General features: G+C 38.1%; 1 protein-coding gene across 2 annotated transcripts in view; it reads left to right on the forward strand.

Annotated features, from left to right (window-relative positions):
- Positions 1-15,101, forward strand: part of SLIT2 (slit guidance ligand 2) — a gene marked incomplete at its 5' end in the record, with an annotated part of 271,246 nt that extends 256,145 nt beyond the window's left edge. For both annotated transcript variants that reach the window (XM_082482340.1, XM_082482341.1), the window contains 4 exons: positions 1,939-2,093; positions 7,273-7,561; positions 11,969-12,180; positions 13,293-15,101. In XM_082482340.1, coding sequence (XP_082338466.1) covers positions 1,939-2,093; positions 7,273-7,561; positions 11,969-12,180; positions 13,293-13,534 — 898 coding nt within the window. In that variant the 3' untranslated portion in view covers positions 13,535-15,101. The remainder of the gene's footprint in view (positions 1-1,938; positions 2,094-7,272; positions 7,562-11,968; positions 12,181-13,292) is intronic.
- Positions 15,102-20,718: the final 5,617 nt, after the last annotated feature.

The following is a 20,718-nucleotide window of genomic DNA, read 5'->3' on the forward strand; positions in this document are numbered from 1 at the left end:
AAAGCATGCGTGCTGCCATGCAGATCTTTTATCCATATTGAGCTGAGCCTGTCCATATAGTTAAGAGTTCGTAATAAATAGCTAAGAAGCTATTTAACGTGTCACAGCTGTAAACGACCGTGTGAGTGCTTCTGATCTGTTCCAGGACAAAAGCAGCTAGGTTAATTAAAACATCGCTAAGGAAGTTATAAGGTAATTTGCTTGATTTTTGCCTTGAGATTTAGGAAGCTAATCCCTTTCAGCTATACTGCTTTCCTAATGAGAAGAGCTAACTGACTGTATGACTGTTCAGTCCATCTCAGGCTATCGTACAATCGGGTCATTTAAATAACTTTTTTCAAAGGCTTAAGCTCACTTACTTGATGGTGCCCTGAAGCAAATAAAGGCTCTCATGGGAATGGTTATAATGTCTGGTCCCTGGACTACAGCTCATTGTCATAACCTCCATGCAGCCATACAATCAGCTCTTAATTCTCCAGTGGAAAATGGGCTAGAAGTAATGTAAGTACAATGATATATTCAGTCTCAGCATTGAGTAATAAGAGTCCTCCTTCGCTGATGTACTTAAAACCGTGTTCAAGTGCAGAGCGGTTACCCCGCACTTAAACATTTGCTTTCTAGGGATTGAGGCTGGTGAGCATAGGCAGCCATTCCTCGTACGTAGGAGCACGTGTAGGCTTGTCCTTACGCAGCACAAGCACCATGCTTGAAACGAGCCTCTCCTGCGTGACACCCTTGGGGGGGTTCTCCTACTAGTGGGTTCATATCTTGTTAGTAGGCAGAAGAAAATGGTATATGTAGGCAAAGAAACACAAAATATATATATATACAGTATTCACTGTACTAGCCAGAAGCTGAACACAGAGAAATAAGCATGCCTAATAAAGATAACAAATTACTTTATGGCTAGCGTCAGTGAAGCTGTCTGGACCAATAATGGGCTCTTGTCTGGCAGACTAAGTATGCAGTTCCATATTCCATGAAATAGCAGGTTTACATATCTCTGGAGTCAGCTCAGGCCTTCAGACTTGCGAAATATGTAAACCCAATACTCTGCAACACGTAGGATACACACACACATAAACGTATACGTGTGGGCACAAAAACAATATCTTGAAATAACATTAGAATCATCAAAAGGTTTGGATTGGAAGGCTTCTTTAATGATTATCTCGTTCCGCCCCCCTGCCGTGGGCAGGGACACCTCACACTAGATTAGGTTGTGCAAAGCCCCATCCAGCCTGGCCTCGAACACTTCCAATGATGGGGCATCCACTTTTCTGGCAACTTGTCCCAGTGTTTCACCACCCTCATATTAAAGAATTTCTTCTCTACGTCGTCATCTTCTACTTTATAGATTCTATCTAATTTAAATCTACCCTCTTTTAGTTTAAAACGGTTACCTGTTGTCCTATCACTACAGCCCTGGTAAAAAGCTTCTCTCCATCTTTCTTATAAGCCCCCTTTAAGTACTGAAAGGCCACAGTAAGGTGTCTCCAGAGCCACCGTTTCTCCAGGCTGAACAACCCCAACTCTCTCAGCCTGTCCTCACAGGAGAGGTGCTCCAGCCCTCGGATCGTTGTTGCAGAACTCGAAGCTTTTTTGTGTTCGGCCTCCTGCCTGGTAAATGTATTTCAACTGATGTGTAGAATATCATCTATATTTACACAGTTCATTACTTGATGAGGACAGGAATAACTTTGAATGAAAAAAGGGCTAATGATATGTATTATTAATAGAGCATTATTGATGGGGTTTTATATTGCATTAGCTCTTAAGCATACACGCATGTCCTTGCCTACAATCTAGCCTTTAGGAGACTGTATTCCTGGAAGTTCTGTTCTGAAGCTTTATTAAGCATTAAAGAGGAAGAAGACCAAAAACTGTTCTAACCAGACTGTCAACTGTTTAAAATTAATATTAATGTTTATTTTGCAGTGTGGAAACTATTAATGATGGCAATTTCCACATTGTGGAGCTGCTAGCTATGGATCAGATTCTGTCTTTATCTATTGATGGAGGAAGCCCCAAGATAATTACCAATTTGTCCAAGCAATCCACTCTGAATTTTGATTCTCCGCTGTATGTAGGAGGTAAGAGGATCTTACTGCTTCTTACTAACAATATTGTACCTAATTTACTCTGGTAACGTACGTTAAGAAACACATGGTAAGAGACTCATTCATTGAGATAACACCTTAAGATGAAACTTCAGCAGTTAATCTCAATAGTTTCAATTTTAACGAATAGTATGTCCTCAAACTGCATCTGTTGCTTTTTTATCAGTACAGAGATTTGATGCCCGCTGTAAAATTCTGTAATTTTCTACAGTTACATAGTTTTTTATTTTACTGAAGAAGTGTGTTTAACGTTGTTTAGCTACCCGAAGATACAGTACTGCCTATTCAGAGAGTATAGAATGGTATCATTCTGTTTCAATCATGTTTTACATTTCTATTTCACTACATGCGTATCTACAGGAAATAAGAGCAAGGTATAAAGCCATGAAGTATGATTTCTGTCTGGAGATATTATAGGGGTGATAGGAGTTATGACATTAGGTAAGAAGGGAATCAACTGGAAAGTTGCCTCACAGTATGTGGCAGGGTTTGGGGTTTTTTTTTGTTTGTTTGTTTTGAGAAGAAAGAATTGTTTGTTTCAGTAAAACCGGTAGTAGGTGATTGTGGACATAAACTGTTTGAAACATTTTTGATTATTTCCTGCAATTTACTTTGGGAAACTATGGATTCAAGCCCATTGTTTTAACCAGCAGTTTCTGTTGAACTGCTGGGCCTGCACGCCCTAGGTAAAAGAGTCAGAAACTGCAGCCACCGCTTTGGGCCTCCTTACTGTCCTTGGCAGCAAATCTAAGTTGTCAGTGGTGAGAGATTCAGCATGGCTTTTAAATACTGCTCATCTTCTACCAGTCTTCATCTTCTACTTAAGTTAACCGTACGCTCTTACAGGAGACGTGTAAGGAGTGTCTTTCTGATCTGTTCTTTCTGTAAAAAGAATACCTACTGTCTGTTTTCATTTTGTCTAATTCTTAAGAACTTTTTTGTGTCTGAGTATAAGTTTTTAGACTTGAGTGTCTTGCCTCCTTGCAAAAAAATTATGCTACCAGTAATACATTCGTGAGATGCCTATTTTCTCTAGCAGAGGTGCTATTTTTTCCTCTTTCCAAATATACAGAAAAGCTCAGGGTAGCTGCTTAGGTTTATCTCTAATGGGAAAGACAAACAGGAAAGGGCTTTGATTCAGATGAAGAATAGTCAATTTCTCCTATAAAACCAGTATAACAAATGCCTCAGTTATAAGAGATGAGGGGTAAGTTGACTTTTGTCTCTGAAAATTCCCATTCTTCCCTTGAAACACTTCGTCTTTTTTGTCAAATCTTTTCAAATTTTGTCATTGCCTCCTTCCATCTATGATGGGAAGAAGTACAAGATCTAATTCAACATTAGTTATTGCTCCCCATACCAGAAGAGGAAAGAATTACAATTATCAAATGTATGAGCTGCCTTTAAAATTGCTTCACATCATGAATCTTCAAAGGAGGATTGCCTTGTGGAAGCACATGTGCATTTTTTCATGTGTATCACTTCTGCAGTGTTGTTTACATAGAGTCCTGTGCCACATTTTTTGGAAGGAGGGATGGTCCTAGATTCTAATATGACGCTGTGTCCTTGCTTACATGTATTGTCAACATCAGTTTGTTATTTAATGACTGCTAAGGCCAATTTCACTACTTCTTGAAAACTGGCCTTAGTACAGAATGATCCCCCTGGCTGTTATGGGCACCTTTTAATGAAATGAGGCTAAACTGACAACCATAAATATTTTATTCAGTGCAGGACTAACACTTACTTGTTGATTTGTGACGTGTGGTTCTCCTTGCTTCTTCATCTCGCAGATCTGTATCTCCATTAGAAGAATCGTATTAATCTGCATCATCATTTTGAAATATCAGAAGAAACAATTTTTGGATATAACCTATTTCTTCAGTGCTTTGATTCCTAAGAGCAGGAGTCTTTTTCATCCTAGTGCAAATTCTTTAGCGAGGCCTTGTGTTCCTTCTATTTCTATTCTTCACATTCAGGCTCCAAGCAGACAATTATATCTGTTGTCATACAAAATGTTGGTCCAAAACAGAATGAAAACCATTATTAGAAGTACATTATTATGAAATAAAGTAAAAAAAAAAAAAAAAGTAGGTTGATATTCAACTCTCAAACTTTTCTGTTCTTTATCTATGTTTATCTATTTATGATCTTTAAAATTCTTGAGACAGTTAACTCACTCTTGTATCTTTATATTACCCATCTTTTCGAGATTCATTCAATTTTTTCTTATCCAACTGTATCTAGAATTCTTAGAGAATTCGATCACACATTTCCATCAGTTAAGAACTCAAATTCTCACTAGGATTTTATGCAGTATTTTTATCCTTGCCAAAGTCTTAGTTTGACACCTATATCATCATGTAGCTTACACTTACTCTTATCACCTTCCTGTTAAAATGGCATTTCTGGTAAGCATCACCTCAGCTGGCAGGATGAAATTCAGACTTGACAGCAAGCCCTTGTATGGTTTTCTCTCTCTCTCTCTCTCTCTCTCTCTCTCTCTCTCTCTCTCTCTCTCTCATTCTCTCTCCCCCCACCCCCCATTTTCTTTTTTTTTTTTTTTAACGAAGTTATTCTTGAGTCACAATATTTGGGTTGGTTTGGAAGGGGTAATTTAACGTTATTTTTACAGAAAGTGGGCTATTTATACTCTTTTTTGATTTTTTTTTTTTAACCTTTTCCCAATTGTATGGCTCTCTTGTGTGGTCAGAATACACACACTAGATATTTCAGTCTTTCTACAACAGATTTCAGTAAATCATATTGAAAGCCCGTGTTTTTTTGTAAGAAGTCCTAAGGGGCAATCTGTTTCTTCTCAAAAACTCTTCAAAGGGGTCACTGACTTCACTGATACTTCACATTCTTCTCTCAGAAATTAGAGCATATTTTACTAGTTGAGAGTGGCACCTTGTTTCATGGACATCCCTATTTCTGAGACAGGTAGGGCATCAGCTGCTTTTCATTTGTGCCTGCTCTGTTCTAGCAGCTTCTGAATGAGGTGTTATTTTGACGGTGTTATTGTATGACTGCTATTTAATTGGGGTCTTACCATGTGCCTCCTTGAGCAGTAATTTGGTAATTTACATGTAGTCAAGTTCAGTGACCAAAAGCTTAAAGGGGGACAGTAACTCCTTTCTTACTTTTCGGAAAATAGAGCTGAAATATTTGTCTGCATTGTTTCTATGGCAGTTCTTCCCTAACTGGTAAAGAACCTTTATCTAAAAATTATCTAGGAAATACTGCTAATGTGAGCAGCTTTTGCCCATACTTTGGCCTTCTAACACTTGGAAACTTGCTAGAAGAAGCAAAAGTGTATAGGCTAATAGCTTGTGTATATGCTTGCATTGTGTTTCCAAATGTCTTCCGTATTGCAGATCAAAGACAAAAAATTCTGTGAATCACATGTGATATACCTCATATTATCTGGTGTGATACATGCTTATATAGTTCTCAGAAATCATATCTAAATTTCCTGACACTTACAAGTATAAGATCTACTTTAGCGTTGCATTGGTGTACTTAGCTTTATGCAGCTTTTGTTTTTACACTGGATAAATTCCGTGCATCTGTTCTGCTATTAGATACCTCAGGCCATATGCCTAAACAGTTGCCGAGTGTTGCTTCCAAGGGAGACATCAGGGTGAAGACACCTCGATGACTCTGCCGTGTCCCCGGATTTTGAGAATATGGCAAATAGTTTTGAGGAAAAGGAAACTAGTGATTGTTTGCAGTCTGAGTCCTTTAATATAATAGTCCCAAGCCTATTTTACTTAACTGATAAGATCAAAGAAGATTATGCTTTTTAGCAGTATGGATGCAATATTGTTCATTTTTATAATCACTGAAGCTTAGCACAAATGTAATTACAATAACCCCTAAATGAAAGGCACGTCTACTTCATTAGGTTGCATAGCACTTCTGCATTACTCTTAACTGTTCAGAGTAACTATATACAACTATTCAAGGTATTGGTCTACACGGTTAAGGAGCAACTGTGCAGAACGCTACCTCTTTCTGTGGTTGAGACCTTACTAAGTATCAGAATGAAAATTGTTCATTTTGCCTATGAATAAACCTGTGCAGCTAATAAGCATACTTCTTTTCAGGTAGACAGATCATTTTCTAATGCTCAGTACACTTTGATTTCCTTTACTTATTAGTCTCAGGAGACATTTAGGCATTTGTGTATTAATTATTTTAATGTAATATCTTAAGGACTAACTAATAAAAAACAATATGTTGACAGTAAGTTATAAAAAAAGATAAAAAAGCAGGGGGTAGGAGTAGAAGAAACACCAGTTTTACAAGGAAACAATGTTTAACATGAACACTCCTTCTGAATTAGTCTTAAATGATTAATTCATCACAACAGGATAACTGCATCGCATATACCTCCTTCTGCAATTATACCTGTAACAATTATAGACTTCCACAGAGGAATTATTCTGAAAGTCATCAACATCAGTGGCATTTGCACTATCTAGAAATATCTGCACATAAGTATTTTTATGTTGAATTATTGTTATTATTGACTATCTTTGTTTAAAACTATAGTGGAAACTGAGGGGCTTTTTTGTTAATCTGTTTTTGAGACACGCTGGACAAAAATATTTTTTAAAGTAATGGAACCTCCTCCTGTTAAGCTTTTCTTTCCAAGAATTTTCACTAGCAAAATTTCACATTTGAAATGTGTATGCCAGCTCCAAATTGATGAGCTGGTCCTACTAAATTCCTCTGGATTTGGCTATCTTAGCAGCTTACAAAAAAACATGTATCAACTGCTAAATTTCAACAACTTTTGTTTTCCCAAGATTCAGAAACTATGTGCTATCCTGGACTTAATTGCGCTAGGTCAAAACCAGGCATGTATCTGAACCTTCTCACAGTTATGAGCTTCCTACATGAGCTCCTATATACACCTCTTTAATTACGCTTAGAGACTTAAGGGTCTGGAGCTGGTTTACATGCATGCTTGACAACCAGGACAATTTCCAAATACTAGATCATTGCTCATGGTTGTAGGCTGAACACCTAAGAATTACTAATTAGGAAGAAATATTTCTTTTAAAATGTTTCAAAAAATAGGGAACGTGGTATAGAAACTTGTATCAAAGATTGCACTGATTATTTGCTATTATTAATTTCCTAGGCATGCCTGTGAAAAACAACATAGCAGCTTTACGCCAGTCTCCAGGGCAGAATGGCACCAGCTTCCATGGTTGCATCCGTAATCTGTACATCAACAGCGAGCTCCAGGACTTCAGAAACGTGCCACTGCAAGTGGGGATTCTGCCAGGCTGCGAGCCTTGTCATAAGAAAGTCTGTGTGCATGGAACATGCCATGCTACCAGCCAGTCAGGCTTCTCCTGTGAGTGCGAAGGAGGATGGACTGGACCCCTCTGTGATCAACAAACTAATGACCCGTGTCTTGGAAATAAGTATGTCCTTCCTTAAGACAGAACAGTAGGATAATATGCATATAAGTCTCCTGTCATGTATATATATATTTTTTTTTTTTCGTAAAAGTTCACACTGTTTTCAGCAAGAAAAAAAATATCCTGGGCATTTAAAAATGAAAACAGTGTCCAGGTTGTAGTATTTTCTTTCCGTAAACTTAATGAGGAAAATCCCCAGTTTAGGGGAGCAGATACACACATCTCACTGAAGTTCTGCCTAAAGCCTGGGATACGCTCTTACGTACTTCTGTATGAGCTACTTCTGTAATGAGTCACACCACTGCCGGTGTTGGTACGGCATTTGGTCCTAAAATCGTTTAGAAGAAGTTGCAAATGGAAAAAAAAAATCTATTTGCTTATTTATAATTATATAGAATGAGGAAATACAATTATTATTATTATTTAAGATGCTTTAAAAACCTGATACAATAGATATATCTAATATTTCTCATATTTTCACAGTACCCCAGGTTTTAGCAGGAAAATAGATTTCTACCTTTATGGTAAACTTTCATTTTAAGTCCGTGCATGCTAATTCTTTTTACTGATTTGACTAGAACATTTTAGATTGGGCATTTTATGTATGTTTATAGAGAGGGTCTTGTGTATATATATGTGGAGAAAGAGAGCAAAAGATACGTATATACGTGTATATGAGAGTATTGTTATCTATGCATATTTATCTTTTAAATTTACTATAGAGAGATTCAGGCTTTTGTCTCGTGGTCTCCCAGCACAAGAAGATCAGAAACTTCAAAAGTTCAAAGTTCTTCAGGATTTATTGGTCATGGGCAAGAAGATGTCATTCTGTTTGCCTTTACCACTGTCCTTACTACAGTTTGGCAAACATCTCTTTTTTTCTCTCTTTTTTTTGTTTGTTTGTTTGTTTGGGTTTTTTTGTGAAGTAAACCTGCTTGGATCTTTTGGTTGCTGCTTTTTCAGAGGTTGAGCCTAATATAACTTTTGATTTTTGAGGACCAGTGGCCTGAGTTTCCTAAGAGATTCTAATAGATGATTTTCGATAGATGATTTTCAATAGATGATTTTCAAGATGTGTAAGTGATCTTTTCACATAAAGTGTGTGGAGGGGCTGACCCTTTAAAGCGTTACATACCAGTTAGCAAGCTTTACAATGCAGTTAGCATTGTTTACATTGGTTATGGACTTTTTCAGTACTTTTCAGTTTTGAAGTCTTCCCAAAGGCACAGCAGTGAATTTTTGAGGTGTATCATTATAGCACTTCATTGTTTATGGGTCTTTTTCTTACCCTGTCCTCTTTCACAGTAACTTAAGAGATAAAGAAAGGAAGCCACAGCAGGTTAAAAAATATAACTGCAATATCTATCGTAGCCATTTTATACTTTAAGATTCAAAAATAACATGTAACTGTAACCATCAATTTCTATAATAAGAAAACCCAAAGTAGTTCTTTGAAGAGTCCTTGAAAAATTGGATTCTGCATAGGTTCTTATAACTATATGCGTCAGCACCCAAACTGAGTGCTTTTTGCAGTAAATTACAAAACTTGGCAAGTATCAGATACAGGCAGTATCAAGGATAGAATTAAGTGAGCACAACATTAGTAGTTTGTTAGCTCTTGAAGCTATTGGTTTTGTTTCAGCTGTATAGAGTGCTGTGAGCTTTTAGGAGAGAAAGCCAAACCAAAATTGTTTATTTGGAGTGAAGGAGGGCTTTTTTCGTTCCTTAGTTCCTGGGGAATTTGATTCTGTATTTCTTGATACGTCTCTAAATCCTGTCTATTGAATAGACACATTTTGTCTGTCTAATACAGCGTAACATTCCACTTTATCTGAGGAACAGACTTGTCACTGTGATCTCCGTTTCAAAAATGTAGGGGATCTTATAGAGATCCCCGCACACCGTGAAAAGTCGTAACACTTAGATTTATTTTACCTAAATCTAGGTGCTTGACTTGGGAACATAGCGACAGGAGTTTCCTCTGTAGTCAGTAAAGGAATAAACACATTTCTAAAGAGTAAATTAGACCTCAGGTGGTCTAATCACCCTCTGGATGAGCTCGTTTCTCTCCATGGCTGTGTGAGGAGCTTATGGCAATTATGCATCTAACTTGGGTGCCTGACATAGGTACCTAAAATTAGATAAGACGAAAATGTGCTCGAGAGATTGCACTTAGCTTGATGTTCCTTTCAGTGCAGTCTGAAGATGAAATTTGGGGCTTCAAAGAACAGGTGGAAGCAAAATTATGAGAGTTGGCATTAGCAAAGATTTAATCATCTCGTAAGTGAAGCAGAACTTTACCGAAGATCCAGACACAGATTGCTTTGATATCTAAAATAGCCTGTATAGTATATGACATGATGTCAGTGTCACCTGAGTAACTTCATACATCCGATGTCCTAAAAGTGGTTGTATTGGAGATGGTGAACAAATCAAATGCTAAATATACTGAAAACTAAACAAAGCTATCTGCCTTCTGATACTGTTTAAGCCTTCCATTTTGAGCTGTTTAATCTAACGGTCTTGGAATATCAGACTTCAACCACAGGAACAATTTGGAATTTTTTAGGGAACATAGTTGTTTCACAAGTACGGACTCTTGCATAATAGGAAATTGGGGGTGCTTAAGCTATTAGTTAAGTTTTATATTTGCAATTTTTAATCCCAAACTGGAGATGTGAATGGAGGCTATGTGTTGCACCTTCCACTTAAATATCCTGTGTTGAGAATGACTTCCCATACTCTTTTTTTTTTTCCTCCAAGTTACATCAAACCTGAAGCACTTGCACAAAATGAAGGGTACGGATGGAGAACTGTAATGTAGATTTCACCGATGAGTGGAACTCGTTGATACTTGTAAACTGAAACAGTTTTAAATAGTTAATGCAAATTTCGTCAAAGTTAAACTGTGTTGTGCATTCTTTTCAATTTTAGCAAATTTCTTACAGTACTGAAGGAGTAGAGCACAAAGCAAAAAGTTTCCAGAAATACAGACTATGTTATCTAAAAAATTTCAAAATGAGATGTTGTTCTTAACAGAACTCGTCTTTTACTATGAAATGCAATTTTATATGATTTTTTCGCCATCTTCAAATTGAAGCAAAGGATCTTATTTTAGATCGAATGGGATTTTTTTTTTTTTTTAGCTAAAGCTTTTCATTTGCTTATTTATACATTTATTTAGGTGGCTGCCACAACCTACTAGGGAGGTTGCGGCCTCAGGGATCTTACAATGCAGAGAGGAAAAACATTAGAGAGGAAAACATTAGCGAAGGTGACTGTGACCTTGAACATCGGGATTGCATTCCTCCTCACAGAGAGGTCTTCACTGTGGTCTCCCTAGGAAACAGTATACAGATAGAAAAGTCAGGTATCAAGACAAGAGTTAAAGAAAATAACATTATTTCTAGGAAGAAAGTTATTGACCCTGTGCCACCAAACGAACAAAGGGAAGAGATTTTATTGCAAGTCATTGGTGATATTTTCAGAAGATGAATTCCCCTAGTCTTCAACTTACACCTAGGAACAGGTAATTAAACACCCTCCTTTTGGGAAACACCACCTCACTCTCGAGAGAAGTAAGCCCACTATGCGTTCCCGTACTGTGCGTCAGAACTCAGCAGATGCAGCAGATGGGTTAATCACGGCCCTTGTTGTCTAACAGCGAGATTTGAGCCCGCCACAAAAGTTTACCAAAGCTCAACCGCGAGAGTAGCTCGTTTAATCACTTGGGTGAGACTTGATAATACGCAGCCTCATCCCGTGTGAGTTTTTGCATGAGTACTGGATGAGTGCTCTCGGCTTCCAGTGAAGTGAAGAGCTGCCTCGTACGTTATATGACCACGCTACTGGCAGTCGGCAGTGCAGACACGTGTATTTGACGGGGGAGCACGTGCTCGGCTTTGAAACTGCCACTGCTGGGTCAGAAGAGTTTCAGTGAGGAAGTGCCTGAGCTGTCTTTGTGCTGGGAGCCCCATATTGCATGAGTGACAATATTGGTTTTTTTTTTTAAATGATACAAGAACCAGGATTTCAGGTGAGTATCCCTTTTCTCTACTTAATTCTAGTGGATTATATTTGGGCTTGATTTTGCTGTGTTCTTCTCGAAAGCATGCCGAAAATTTAGGTAGACAGGAAACGTTGCTTTTAATAACTGTGGCCTGTAAAAGCCTTCCATAACACATCTACAGTGGCTGTTTTCTGGTGAGACAGAGTTCTGTACTGCAGCTCCCTTTGTGTCAACCTGCTATACCGATTCTGAACCACTTCCCTGCATCTCACTGAAAAAGTCCATTAGAAACAAAAGCAATTTCTTCTGAGCACAGTCCAAAGCATTTGTAGTTAATGTTGCTTAGCCTGAACTTTGATGAATAATTTATTTTTATTCTCTTGGGCTTGTTTCCCCTGTAGATGTGTGCATGGTACCTGCTTGCCGATCAATGCGTTTTCATACAGTTGTAAATGCCTGCAGGGACATGGGGGAGTCCTCTGTGATGAAGAGGAAATGCTGTTTAACCCCTGCCAGTCCATCAGGTGTAAACATGGCAAATGCAGGCTTTCGGGACTTGGGAAACCATATTGCGAATGCAGCAGCGGGTACACGGGGGACAACTGTGATAAAGGTAAAAAAAAAAAAAAAATCAACTTAAAAATCATGTTGTTGTTGTTTCGGTCTTAGAAAAGAGGGTTTTTTATTAAAACATGAACAGCCAAAAGCATTACCAACTTTTTTTTTTCCCCACAATACACACATTTGTTGCTTTTTTTTCTTTTTTACCATAAGAATTTATCTCGGTGAGAGAAAAATCAGACTTTTCCCATGAATTTGTTTACATTTTGAAGATTTTTTCATCAACTGTTTTGCTGTGAAAACATTTCTCTTTTTTGCCTTTATTCAGAAACACATTTTTACTATATTGAACTATTACCTTTTACCTGCTGTATCTTTCTGTATTTATTGTTTCTCTGCCTTCTGCAACTGAGAAGCCAAATCCAATGATTCTGCTCCTAGTTTTATCACAAACTCTACTTTTGACCTCTCAGCTTCAACTGATTTATCACAGCGAATTATGCAGGTGAGACGGATGAAAACAGGATGACTTTTCCCCCTACCTTTTTCTTTTTCCTTTGTCTATCAAAGCTCTCCCTCTCCCTCTCCCTCCCTTACCCCAGATGGCATTTATTTTGTATTGTACATAGATGTGAATAGAGTAGAAGAATATGGTTGTAGAACTTTTAACAGATGTCTTATTTTTAGCTGCTTTTATACCTCCGTAATTTATGAAGTTAGTGGAATGTAACTTGTATTAAATAACAGTTTGAATAATATTAAACCCCAGGTCTAATAAATTAAATTGCATGCTCTCTGAAACATTTCCCTATGGTAAACAGAACCAGCTGCAAGCAATGTAGGAACAGAAGATGTGTATTTTTATAAAAGAGGAAAAGATTTAAGCTTCCAATTTTCTTGTCATTGTAATAGCTTTGTATTTATGGTTTACATATACATAATATAAACTTTGCTGAAAATAGGAGGTATAGGAAATAAAACTCAGCATTAATCAAATTATGTTTGGTGGAACCACTAGTTTCCAGCGTACGGTCTGAGTCAAACTTTAAAATACCAATCCCGACTGCAATCAGAAACTCAGCTTCTTCCTTAGCGACGCCAACCGTTCTTTGACCTGCGTCTCAAAAGTGTATCGTCTCCTATTTTAAATGTTGTTTTCTACAGAAATCTCTTGTCGAGGGGAACGAATCCGAGATTACTACCAAAAGCAGCAAGGGTATGCTGCGTGCCAGACGACCAAGAAGGTATCGAGACTAGAATGTAAAGGCGGATGCTCAACCGGACAGTGCTGTGGACCACTGAGGAGCAAGAGACGGAAATACTCTTTTGAATGCACTGACGGGTCGTCGTTTGTGGACGAGGTTGAAAAAGTGGTGAAGTGTGGCTGTACAAATTGTCCCTCCTAAGTGTCCCTGTCACACTTGTCTTTTCAAAATGTTGTATACTTATTGACCGTGTCGGACTAATTAAAGCTTCATAGTGGAAATATTTGAAATATATTGTAAAATACAGAACAGACTTATTTTTATTATGAGAATAAAGACTTTTTCTTCATTTGAAAAAAAGATTCAAGTGCTTGAACTGAGACTTCTCATAACCAAGAGGAGCTTTGAAGAAAAAAAAAAAAAAAAAAAAAAAGACCCGGTAACATTGCAACAGAGATGGGAAACTTTAACTGCTTTTAACATGGATTCTTCTTTATAACACGCTGAAGATACACTGACACTATACACATGTGACTTTCAACTTAACAGCTCAGAGATGAAATATTGACCAGAACATGAGGCTTGTTTTTTCACTTTCGTATATTTTATTGTCTTGACAGAGCATACAAATCACTTACCTATGGATGAGGAAGCATTATGAGGGAAAAGAATCAGATTATACAGAAGTAACAATTGTATGAAATACATTTTATCTTTTGGAATTATTAAGCATCTTGAGAAGATGGGGTCCCATTTAATGGATGGGAAACGGGAGATATGAGAATATACTATAAACCTGAAATCTCCTGATGATGTATACTTTTATGTCAGCATGTTAGCAAAAGAAGCATAAAAAAGTGTTTATCTATCTGCCCTTTTCCAGTATTAATTTTTTGTAATATAAATGTTCTGGGGATGATAAAAATAGATTATTGATGGATAAATTAGTAATAATATGGATTTCTGTTTCTATGAGTTCTAAACAACTCTATACAGTATTCGGTTTCATTGAGAAATATTTATTGTATCAAAGTACATTGTACTTAACCCTTTTAGGCCATCCCTTTTACTGTTTTTCAATGCTTTAATATATATTAATTTATATTTGTCCCAGTATTTTTGTAATTTTTTTTTATTTTTTTTTTAAAGACTTAAAAATCAGGATTTTTTGCAATAGAACTAACGTAGCATGTCGTCTTGGGGTAAATGTTTTCGGTCTGGTTTTTCCTCCCCTTCCCCTTCCCTTTTTCTTTTCCTTAGAATCTGACCACTTGGTGTCACTGAATCTGAGAGTGATGACAATCTGCAGTTTTCACGTACAGCAGATATTCAGGACACCTTCCAAGAACCTGTAATGTATGACAGAAAATGTCTTTACAGTAGGTGGCAATTGTAGAGAAGTTAATTTTCCCTATATACAGTACTTACAGAAAATAAGATGGCGTGTAGAAAATGACATTAGAAGGTAGATCTTTATAAATTAATATTCCCATGGAGCTCTTTACCTTTTTTATAAAAAAGAAAAAGGCTGTGCTATCAAGAACTGTGACTTTCCCCAAATAATAAAACTACTTTACTGCCCTAATGTTCCCCATGTTAACATGTTGCTGCTAAATTATAATGTAGAATTGGTAATCAATAGTGGGTTGTGTTCTTCTTTCAGTAAAACCCAGGGTACCCTGTAAAAATGCAGATGTTTTTCAATTTTATTTTATTATTTTTTTTACAAAAAAGTTAGATGTACATGTGTAATGCAGTGTGCTTTGTCTTATTTGGACTGATATCAGTAATGCTACTGATGTTTGTAAATTAAACAGATATTTACTTCATTAACAGCTTTTATTTGTATTCTTCTGAGAAGTTTAAATTGTCTAACAGCCTTTAATCAAACATCTGTAGTTGCAGAGAATATTTGGTAAAAACCAGAATAAAATCCAACCCTAGATCTAGTGTATTCATTGCTGAAAATCTGAAGAAGGGATTAATTTGGGATTATTACACCTGCAGGCAGTAACATCTGAACACGTCGGTTCATTACGAACACAGCTGAACTCACACCAAAATTGACAACGGAATTATACATAAAGTACACTGCACGAAGAGGCAAATTGAGTCTATCCTAATATTGTAATGGTTATATAAATGGCAATTTGACAGTTGTTTCAGCGATAATTGGATTCTTCAGAGGGATTCGTTTTCACTAATCTTGGACTAAGTATTTTAAATTTCAGCAACTGGATGGGATGATACTGAACCAGGTTTCTCTTCTGTAATATACTTTTTGCAGATGCTTTTGTATTTATTTTACTAAGCGTACTTTAGAATTTGTCTAAATATCCAATGAAACAGCCTTTGACGTGAGGCCACCTTTGCAGTTTCTAGGACTTCTAAAATAATCTTCTGTAAATAGGGGTAGCTTTGAGGAAAAGGAAGCCACTTCGGCATGACAGAACTTATATAGAGTTCTTGGATGAACGGTATTCTTTCCCTGTGTGTGACCAAAATCCCTGTACCAAGTATCTGGAGTCGGACCGCCTTCTGCCCCCGCGCTGACAGAGAAAGAGGAACTTGGCGCTTCTCGTAGCAGCAAGCAACACTAGCAGCTGCTGGTGATCCCGAGGCCATCAAGGCAGGGTCTTTTTGTGGTCTCTAAGCAGAACCAAAGAAAAACTTAAGAATTGGGGAAAAGAAAAAACCAACAACCAGCTTTGGCACCTACCCCTCTGGAGAAACGTAAGGCACCTACACAACACAGTGACTCAGCTCACCTTAGAAACCTGCGCAGCCCTGTGTTCTCACCACCGAAAGTCCTTAAGCGTCTACAAGGTGTGCCGCTGTGCATGACAAGAGAGAACTTCATCAGTGGGATGGGTCACCCTGAAACCTCTCTCGTGCCTAAATCAAGTTTAGTGTAATATTGGTACGATAGACTGCCTTGGAGCTGTATTCCCCAAAAGGGAAACGGAGGTCTGAGGGAACTGTAGATACAGTAGAGAATTTAGTTCGCTACAGAATACTCCAGACACATAGGTTTTCATTCAAAAACATAAGTTATGCAGCTTTTAACACAGTCCTCAGGGATTAGGTTTCTCTCCTAGGGTCTGCTGCTGGCTATAGGAATCGCTCTCAGAGAGTCTGCTTTTTAATGTATTGAATAAAATGCAAAACCAGCATTGGGTCTGAAGGATACGACTCGGCACAGTGACCAATTTCCTCACTTCAAGTTAACCATGCATAGAATTCAAATTCTTTTTTCATTAGAAACCAAGAAAACTGAAACTTGCAGATTCCATCACTTTCTGCCAGTATTCTTAAAAGCTATAAAGGAGAAAGCACATGAATACTGCTTAATTTGTACTGGCTCGTGCACAGCTCCTACTGTCATCTCACAGATGATAAAAATGTGAAAGAGCACGGAAAAAAGACCATTCTTCTTGAATGAAACAGTAACAAAAGTCATTGCTTTTTTGTTTAACATTGAAAGTCAATTCAGAACAGGAACTATCACACATGGAACCAGATTTTGCAGCCTGTATTAAAGTTTCTGGGGAAGATGGATATGTGAATGATAAAAATACTGTTTTAAGCAAACCAGTAGTTTGAGAGATACTGTTTCTTTTCTAAGCTCTCCTGAAATAACAATTTTGTCCCGTATTCAGAATACTTTTTGTTGCCATATGGGGGTACCATGAAGCTTAGTATTACAAGAATCGTTGTAATACGACCATGCTCTGTGTAGGTGCCACAGTCAATATGATATTTGTATGGTTTTATGAAGGGATTTGCCTGGAAAGACCAGAATGCCAATTTTTTTTTTTGTAGATAACAACAAATCCGGCAGACCTGATGATCCACAGTGTACTTGCAGGGACAGTAGCAAGGCAATAGAGAAAGTGGATGTCAGTGGATGTTAGTTTTGATGAGATGAGTGATGATTAAGAGATGAGGGGGAGAGTGGTACCTTTTGGAAAGGAGCTTGTTGTTGAGAAGAACATGCCCAGAAGTTTTGGAAAAGCGTCAAGAATGTTGGAGGCTGTTTGCATCGAAGCTCTGGGGTTTGGGAGCTTTATGTTATCACTTGAAACCGATGCATTTAAAAGAAAACCTCTTTACAGTTCTGAAAAATGCGCACTTGATCTTTCTATCTTGAGTTAACCCCACTGCTTGAGGAAAAGTTTATCTTTTCGAAGCTATTCGAAATCCCATCTTTTGGTTCCTCTTCTTCTCCTTTAGAAGCAATTGTTATTCTCGCGGTAGCTCATTAGGCATGCAAGTGTCTGTGCTTCAGCTATCCCACCTTACGGCGGAGAGCCTGGCACATAATTTCAGTTCCCAGAAAGTGCAATTCCCCAGCTGAGCCATTCAGGATTCTTGGCTTTTAGAAGAAATATTTATACGCTGAGCTGGTATCTCCAATCTATTTAAGATTCCTGGAGTGGAAATCAGAAGAGCGTTGGTAGTTGTGACTATGTCGGGGCTGTCAGGAGTAAAGTAAAGCTGAAGTGTTTGCCTGCATGCCCGGAGAGCCTGGCTCATCCTGGAGAGCCTACTGTTTTGCTGTGTTCTTTATGTATTGTGTTCCTGGCAGAGCGGGAAGTACTTGTGCTCATCCTTTCAGAAATGCCTGAGAGCAGAGGGATTTTGTGTCCTTTTGCAAATAGTCTAGGCTGGAAATCATAGGCCTCTTTGGCCCCCAGCCAGGTTAAACTGTGTATGTATACCTTAACATCAACCATCATCTTGGACACCAGCAGCTCCCGATGTTAAAAAAAGTGAATAAATCTTGCTCTCAGTTTAATAAAACACAGATGGGAAAAGCAAACCAAACAGAGAGTTAACAGCTCTATTCACTAGTCTCCTGGGCTCCATGTGATTAAATCAGAGTTGGAGGGTATGTTCCTGCTGCTGCTGTTCTGGCCAGTGTCCGTAGGGGTGATGGCCAGCAAAGGAGAAGTATTCTGTCAGTGCTGCATGTCATTTGTCAAGCTGAGAAAAAACAGTCATCTCACTGAACAGCAAGACTTCTGGCTATCCACAGTCCCAGCGAACACGCTCCAGCTCTACAGCATGACACCCATGCTGCAGGAATTTTGCTCAGCCATGGGAACAGACTTTAGAACTGCCTCCCAGATCCACAGCTTAATTTCAAAATGTTGATCTTAGTAATGCTTTCTGCTCCTTACAACTCCATCCTTTTACTTCGTTGCACTTCAGAGGTAAACTCCTTTAGTTCTGAACATTGAGCCTCAGTACTCTCAATAGCTGCCCTATCCTACATACAGGAGTTAAGACGGGCTTTTTTTTCCTTTTTTAGGTATTGGTTAACATTTGTAGGGGGATCAGAAGACCTGCCTTAAAGAAAGAGAGACAGGTTACACATCCAACTACAGAGAACAGACGTTTTCATGTCCTTTATAATTTGGAAAATGTTACACTACTTCCTGTGGAACAGTCGGACATACCTAGACTGCCATACACTTACATATTTTATGGATTTATAGACTCAGTCCAGGAGAATTGTTATCTGTTTTGGTCTGCTAGAAGTTTGTTTTGTTTTGTTTTGTTTTTTTAATTCCTTTTAGGATACTTCCCATATCACAAGAAACGAGTAAAGATGATAGAATTAATGTGCCTGGGTTGCTTACTCTGTCATTAAAGTTCCTTAAAATGATCCAGTAGCCTTTTTCCAGGATATTTTTCTTCCTTCTCATAGTTTTTCACCTTCTGGGCTTCAATCTGTTGTTTCTGTATGATGGCCCATTTGTCCACTTTGGTTAATTTCCAGGACAGATTTAATCCTTCTGAAGAGAGGGAAAGGATACCTTCTTTTTTCCTGCAGCTGTGCCTAAAATCTCTCACAGCACATCTTTAAAAGTATGTTTTCTTTCAAAAAGTCCTCTGAGAATAGGTTAACTTGAGCTGTTTTTACTGCAAACTTGTTTTTTTGCTTCTGATTAGCTTTATTTATTTAATCACATTTCTGTGTTTCTGCTATGGTAACAGCAATAAGAATGGTACCAGCTGACCTGTGCTTTAGAAGTCGCTTGCTGTTTTGAAATAGCAAGTTTAAAGAGTATGAAGTTTGCCTGTTCTCTCTTTTTTTAGTTTTTTCTTTTTTTTTTTTTTTTTATGTATTATTAGATTTCCTTCCCTACCAGTTCACCCATTTTTGAGCAGTTTTATGATTATTCTCTAGGGGAAAGGTAAGGACACTAGTCAATGTCAACAGTAAATAAAACTGACCACAGAAAACACATAGATCTACAAAAAAAATTGTTTCTAAACTCTCAGAAAAAAAACACAGAAATAATTATTCATTAGTTGTTGCCACCTTTTTTGCCGAACAAACTTTTACATTATTAGTGAACAAAGCTATTGAGCCAAGTACACCCCTAGAAGTAATTAATGCAGTGCATCCAGGGCTGGAGGAGGAAGAAAAAAGAGCCTGAGTTACCTAAATCTAGCACACATTTTATGGAGAGGAAGGTTTCGGCACGTTTCTGTGTCTGAATACCCAGTAAGACCATGTGGCACTGCATAGACCCCACTGCAGAAAAATGTTCACTGTTACCGTAAATAAAACAAACAAACAAAAAAAACAAAACCAAAAAACCCCAACAAACTAATAAAAGACTTTGCAAAGCAGCTTCAAAATGAGAAGCAAAAGGTTTGTTAACTCCCATTTGATCAAAACACTGCTCATCGCCCACTATCACAAACCACAGACCAGCCTTTGGCATTCCCCACTTCCCTCCAGCTCCAGGCACTCCAGACACTACTCGCTCCCCCCTTCCCACCCACCCGGCTCCGGACGCGGCTGCGCCCGCCATTCCCACAGCTCCCCCAGACCAGACGCTTCTTCCTTCCCTTCGCAGGGAGGCACGGCCATCACCTTCCTGCCTGGGCATTCCCTCGGATAACTGGAGGCATCTGGTGGGGGTCAAAACACCATGCTGGTGATGGAAAAGAACACTCCGCACCTAATGAACATTTAAGCATTTAAAAAAACAAGTAGTATTTCTTCAACTGTTGCAGCAAAGTGCTTGTGCCAATCGGCAGGAATGGTGGCTGACAAAATGTTTAAGTAATAAAATCCCCACCCTGGAGAACGAGGCCCCTTCATTTTCATTCTGAAAAGCGTGCGTAGCTTCAGGTTAATGGTAAGGAAGGATAAAGAGCCCTAGCCCTAACTGAAAATCTGCTCGGCAATCAATCACATTCAAAAGCTAACAACAAACAAACAAAAAATATGCCCAAACCAATACGGTTTGGCTTTGGGTTTTTTTTATTTTATTTTTTTACCAAGAGAACAAAGAATAAACAACCAAATAGGTAAGGTACAAGTGCTTGGGAAATAAGAATGCTAAAAAGCAACGGGCTCCGGT

This window comes from Vanellus vanellus, assembly GCF_965231255.1.
Source record: "Vanellus vanellus genome assembly, chromosome: 4".
Taxonomy (NCBI): domain Eukaryota; kingdom Metazoa; phylum Chordata; class Aves; order Charadriiformes; family Charadriidae; genus Vanellus; species Vanellus vanellus.